The 6,211-nt window shown below is 40.1% G+C and overlaps 1 protein-coding gene and 1 long non-coding RNA gene across 11 annotated transcripts in view; one reads left to right on the top strand and one right to left on the bottom strand.

Moving 5' to 3' along the window:
* LOC103396669 (uncharacterized) overlaps positions 1-5,494 on the top strand; it is a 31,006-nt gene extending 25,512 nt beyond the window's left edge. For 6 of the 7 annotated variants that reach the window (XR_003053053.1, XR_001761697.2, XR_003053051.1 and 3 more), the window contains 2 exons: positions 4,021-4,120; positions 4,561-5,494. This is a non-coding gene — a long non-coding RNA (uncharacterized LOC103396669). The remainder of the gene's footprint in view (positions 1-4,020; positions 4,121-4,560) is intronic. The other variant, XR_003053054.1, reaches the window with a different exon arrangement.
* Positions 1-5,594, bottom strand: part of ctnnd2b (catenin (cadherin-associated protein), delta 2b) — a 26,837-nt gene extending 21,243 nt beyond the window's left edge. For 3 of the 4 annotated variants that reach the window (XM_025066133.1, XM_025066136.1, XM_025066134.1), the window contains exons 1-2: positions 5,489-5,594; positions 462-574 (exon numbers count right to left, since the gene is read on the bottom strand). In XM_025066133.1, coding sequence (XP_024921901.1) covers positions 462-574; positions 5,489-5,575 — 200 coding nt within the window. In that variant the 5' untranslated portion in view covers positions 5,576-5,594. Of the gene's footprint in view, positions 1-461; positions 575-1,931; positions 2,473-5,488 lie in introns of those variants that run through there. The other variant, XM_025066137.1, reaches the window with a different exon arrangement.
* Positions 5,595-6,211: the final 617 nt, after the last annotated feature.

The raw sequence follows: 6,211 nt of genomic DNA, 5'->3' as shown, positions 1-6,211 counted from the left end.
TGCTACTGCTTTCCACATCACATCCTCAGTGTTACTAATATAACCGCACCGGGAGCTGTGAATATGTGAGGTAAACAACTAAAAAGCTGCAATGAAAATGTTTTATCAACACATATTCAAGCACAGAGAGCGAGCGAGAGCTGATCACATAAAAATAGTTTTAGTTCAAAAACAGAAATGTTGTTACATATGATCCATTTTAAATCTGACTCACAAATAAAAAGGTCGATCAAAAAGAAAAACATCATCAGTTAGGCCATGCTATAAATAACTATACTTTATAAATGTCATGTCAGTGATAAGTGCAGCACAAAGCTTGGAAATAACTCTCTGCTATCAACATGATTGAGGAGAGGGCTGTAATATCACGCAAAGTATCATGAGCATATATTAAATACCATGACATCTAAGTCTAACTGTACCCAGCCGTTATACACACGAATATACTAGAATATACAAACCTGATGCTCGTCATGCTTCCAGTCTCAGAGCCAAGCTTGCATCTCTCCAGCTGACTTGCAACAATCTGTCGTTCGGCTTCCAGTTCTCTGGTCAGTCGTTCAAACTGCAGCTCCTGGAGTGAGAGCAAGAGAGAGGACAAAAATCAGTCACATTTGACAGACTTGTTACTTTGGTCCTAAACATTTTTATAAGTTGCTAATGCACACAATATGTGGTGGGGAAATGGAGCAGATATTCATTTGCCAGTTAGTCACTGGGAAGTCTTTGATATGTCAGAGATCTGAGAGTCCAAATGAAAGCCATCCCAAATGTGAAACTTGTTATTCACACTGAGAAAACTCAGAGAACACATCAAGTATTGAAGTTTGGAAAATGTTCAGTGTCGGGGTTGTTTCATGCTTGGCTATCAAAAATTAATAAAGCTGTAAAATGCTGTGATGCTATGTTTAGGATGCTGAGGTGAAAAGGCCATCAGGGCCATCATAACACAAGTATGTTACTGTACTTGCAAAACACTCCCCCCTCCCCGTTCACAATGACCTCATTTGCTGCACATGTATGTTCCTTCAAACAACAGCCAGTGTGAGTCTTTGTGTCTGGACTACAGCTTATCAGCTGATCACAAATTAAGAGACTTTTATAGTTGGTTTTAAGCAATTTGTAATTATTATAATTCATATTTTTTCTTCTAGATCAACTGATTTTATCAGATTGATTGTCTGTATTTTAGCAGTGTTTTGGTTTAGCTGGTTGCTGTGTTTGTTTAGCATTAACATTGCACGTTCTTACATCACCCATGGTACACACAGAGTACAAGCTCTGGAGTGTTAGTTACAGTGTAAATACTGTAATAATAAATAATAAATCTTCAGTTTGTACGTAGTTAGGTTGTTCAATAAATCATTTAACAAGTGCTTGAAGTACAAAGTTAGGTTGTTCAATAAATTGTTCAATAAATCATTTAACAAGTGCTACTATGAAACTGTTTCTTACTGCAGTCTTTAACCGTACACAGTGTGGAAGGGGTAAATAATTAGGGGTACAACCAACAATAATAAACATGGCAAGAAAGCAACATCTCCAACTCGACAGCACGTGGACCACATCCAAACTCCTCTTGGTAAACTGAGGAGTTAACTGTGGGTAGATACTCGTTTTCAGACATCATCGTAACAGAGCTTGTCGGAAAAGACAAGGAATATTTGAATCGTTTTCTTTTCCCTAAACTCCTAAAGACCCAAAGATTTTAGTATGATTCTGTAGAAAAACAAAATCAACAGCCCCCTTTGCCCCTCCCCGCTGCATCTCTAATCTCTGCTGCCTCCAAAGCATGGCTGACACAGACACCTGTTACTGCAGTGGGGAAAAAAGCTCAGACCACGATGGAATGTCTGCTGCTCCAGACTCTTAGTGGCGACGTGGAAATACACAAATACAAATATAGAGGGAAAAGTATAACGCTGGCGTACCTTCACAAAGACCATTCTTTACAAACACGCCGAAAAATCAGCAGCTATCCAGCCTTTGTTTGCTCCCTCCCAGTCAAAAAGCATCATGACTGCCTCTCTCCCTACTGCAGACATTCATCTGTCCTGGGCCAGGACACAGAGACAGAGAGCGAGAGAGAGAGAGAGAGAGAGAGAAAGAGGTGGGGACAGAGAGACAGAGACAAAGACAGAGAGGGAGAGAGAGAGAGATCGACTACAAGTGTCACTTGAAGTCCTACTCTCTCTGTCGTCTGTTTTTTTTCTTTGTCTCTACTTTGGGGCTTTAGAGCAATCACACACACTCTCACTCACTGACACACACACACGCATGCACACAGACACATGCACTGTTCACTGAGGCACAAAGGTCCCCATAGCAACAGAGCATTTAGAGGGTCTGTGGCATTATTTATGCAACGTTGCATCACAATAGGCCCTCCCACTGACCAACTTTGCCAAAAAAGAGCCTGCTGTCTCTATGCTCCGCCTCCCTCTCTGTCTCCCCTCTCTTTCTCTCTCTCCCTCTCCCTCTAAAAACATCTGCATCCCTCACCACCTTCTCCTCCCTCTTCTCTCTATTCACCACTGAAAAGGGATTTTGGGAGAATGAGAGGGTGGGAGTTGGAGAGAAAGAGGATTGAAGTAGGGTACAGAAAACAAAACACTGGACAAACTAACCATGTGTTTCTGTGTGTGCGTGTGTGCGTGTGTGTGGTTATTAGTGTTTAATTGTGATTTATTGAACACGTTCAAATTTACAGTATGGTTTAACTATGTATAGAGTGTAAATAGAGTGCATTATGTTTGCAACAAGTCCTGGGACAATTCTTCCCTGACACTAGATTGTTTTTAATTGTTTCTGTCTGAAAGTCACGTCAAAAAGATGCTGCACACAAAAATCCAGCCTCCAATAATTTCTTTATTCAAAATAGGTGAGATCAGGTTACACATCTAATCCACAGTTGTGCGTTTGTGTGTGTGTAAGTAAATGATCTAGTCTCTGTTCTTCAACGTGTTCACTGTTTTAATATTGACCAGATAAACTGGTATTTTAAGCATGAACCACACTTTTTAAAACTGGACACCAACAAGATTTCTGCCTCTATTTTTATTGAAACTATTTTAGATTTTACTGTTCAGAGTCAGGCTACACAGAAGCTAGGCTAGGCTAACACCCTCACTCCAGTTCTTCTAATAGCTTTAGTGGCAGATTTGAATCTTTTAAGCCAGAGTACTGCCCCCTACTGGGTATGTTTTCCACTGGTAATATTTAAGGGGACATTCCAGATACCTTCAACAGGAAGAAAAGACAAGAAGACACAGAGGGAGCATATAAACCTAGCTGATGAATTTGTGTGAAATTTAAATATGACTTTGGATTATTTTATAAGAAAATAATTTGTCCTTGAACTTAAATCTTCAACAAAATGTAAAAAAAGATATTTTGGGCATGAGACAAATCAGATAAAGCATGTTCAAAGTTAACTGATGGACTTGAAATCACTGTGACTGCCCTGAGTCTTAATAACCAGGCAGCATGTTATGGGATGGAAAATACTCATCAACACTTAATTATTTTGCCAAGAGAAATGTAGTGAAATATCTGTGTGGGTGTGAGTGGGAAAAAAAAAAACAATTGCCAAGTGTGGGTAACATGTGTAACATGAACAGTGATGTCAGAGACAATATTTCCGTTTGTGAAATCATTGTTTAACTCTGGCAAACACTTAATAATTAAGAATAATTACTTCAGGGAACAAATTACACATTTGGAGTCACTGATAGAGAAGAGGATCAAAAAACGTATTTGTAATGTCAGGTAAAATAGTTCATGTTACATTTGAGTGTTCTAACTTGTCTGAAGGTAATATTACACAGTCAGCTCTCACTCATTTTAAGCAGCCTATAGTAGCAAACCCTTAAAAAAAACTCGCTGTAGTGGAAGTATGTGTTATATCTGTAAATACTGTAATACTGTAAAATGTTGGGTTGACTATGAGTCATCATTATACCTGTGGTATGAAGTAGGATAACATAATGGAATATTTTTTGTTTTCTGTTTTTACTACAGCAGATGTGTTGACTATAGAGAAGATGAACGGCTTGAAGAACAAAGACAACACGTGATGAAAACCAAAACAGCATTGATCTCAATCCAGGGACACGTCAGAGTAAGTCGGATGCAGGAGGAGAGGACTGTGATCGACACATTGTGGCAGCATGTGCATCTACAGAGAACCGCCTCCTCTGTTTGTTGTACCTGACCTTGTAACTTCAAGAAGGCAGAGATGGTTATTGAGCATCTCGATGTTTGTCGCACTGCCAAAAATGTACAGAAAACAATAACGTACAAAAGCGGCTTCTGTTTTTCAGACTGGTGATAAACAGTGCTACCAGGCCGAACTTTGAAAAATGACTCACTGAAAAAAAGAAGTTTGATGCGAAGTGAAAAACAAATGACTTAGGGGAGGAAAAAAATACTTCACTCTGCCACAGGAGCATGGGATATAACTCCAGCTGATAAAGAAGGATAGTGGGTGTTAGGAGGGGAGTGTGTGTGTGTGGGGGGGGTGATCTGTTCATTTATCCTCTACCACTTAATCCTTCTCAGGGTCACAGAGGAGCTGGATCCAATCCCACCACTCATCAGGCATCAGTGGTCTTCACCAATCCATCACAGGACCATGTACAGAGGCAAACAACCATTCACACTCACATTCACACCGACGGTCAATTCAGAGTGAACCAGCAGGAGGCAAGAGCACTAACCACTCTTCCACAGAGTGGCCCTTGGGTAAGATCGAACCGCTATTATCTCTCTCTTCATCCTTGTGTCCCCCTTTTTAGCCTTTCACTTTTTACTCTTTCACCTCACAAGGCCATTACGAGGCTGTAGATCGTCTGACCTGGTTGGACTAGAAAAGCTATTTCACAGTATCACTCTGACTTTAAAGAAAGGCTGCAGTCTAAAACATGCATGAGTTTTTCTCTTCTTCTTCTTCCTTCTTTTACTCTCAGCAAACACTGGTTATCTTTAGCTTTAAAGTGCATTTCTCACATCCAATAATACTCACCGACACATGGTGTAGGCCGCCACGAGCAAAACAACAACTGTACTGCACCAAACCCACACACACTGTGCACATTTGAGAAGCTTTCATTTTTTCAAAGTGGTACAAAGCAGCTCATTAGCATTGGAAATTTGATTTTATTCCTCCTCCTGTTTCTCACTTTGTATCACCTTGTAATAACGGAAGAGATTATCGATGTCTGAGGCAAAAAAAACCAACAGTTTAAGCACATGGGAAACTCTGCCAGAAGTTTTAAGGAAAAAAATGTGCATTACTGCCAGAGCTAACTGTGGTTAACTACAGCAGGGCTGACAGAAGACGAATAAATAAAATAACAACTTTAAAATATATATGTTAAAGAGAGTACGATTCTATAGAAAAAAAAGGAAAAGGAAAATTTTAAATTAAAAACTTTAAAATAACTTAACATAAAATATGATGACACACATAAAAATGCAGAAATCGAACCTGTTCTTTGACAGAAGCCAGGATTGCAGAAGTTGTCTCAGACTCTGAGCTGTCTCCATTGGAGGTGTTTAAGACGGGGCTCAACATGTTGGCAGTGCTGGCGGTGTCAAACCCCTCCTCAGGCACTCGCTGGCCTCCTGGGGAAAAGAGAGAGCAATTTACTGTGACTATAGGTACTTTAAGAAACAAAGAATTATGGCTGAGAGGCTGTCAGCACCTCCACTCAGCTATACTTTCTACACTCACAGGTGAAAATTACACAGAAGAGGGAAATCAATGACAAATCAAATCTGCCATTAAACTATTCACAACAATGAAAAGGCCTTTTAATGTAATTGTTCACTGCTTTGCTGAGCTGCAGCCACCACAAATTAAGAGTTAGAGTGATTTGACAGAGACACTGAAAGTGGAGACACGCAGCAGGCAAATGAAACTGAAAAGAGATGACAAGATTAAAAAATAGATGTATGCAAAAATCTGAATTAAGAAGAAAGGAAGGTCATCATCCATGACCTTAAACTCAGCAATTTTACATCATTGCGCTCATGTTGATGAGTCACTACTGTCTCCTCAACATCAAGGGCTGCGTCACAGAGAATAGCAAACAGAAGGGAGCAGGTGGGAACAGTGTAGTTATGGTGATGGGGTCTCCCTCATGGTGGGAGCTGATCCCATGTTATCCTCCTCAGTTGTTCAGTTGTCGACAAAACCACCTGCGGCTGC

The sequence above is a fragment of the Cynoglossus semilaevis genome, chromosome 20, assembly GCF_000523025.1.
Source record: "Cynoglossus semilaevis isolate Cse_v1.0 chromosome 20, Cse_v1.0, whole genome shotgun sequence".
In the NCBI taxonomy this organism is placed as follows: Eukaryota; Metazoa; Chordata; class Actinopteri; order Pleuronectiformes; family Cynoglossidae; genus Cynoglossus; species Cynoglossus semilaevis.
Note: the sequence above shows the minus strand (reverse complement) of the source record. Positions and strands in the feature narration are given on the sequence as shown.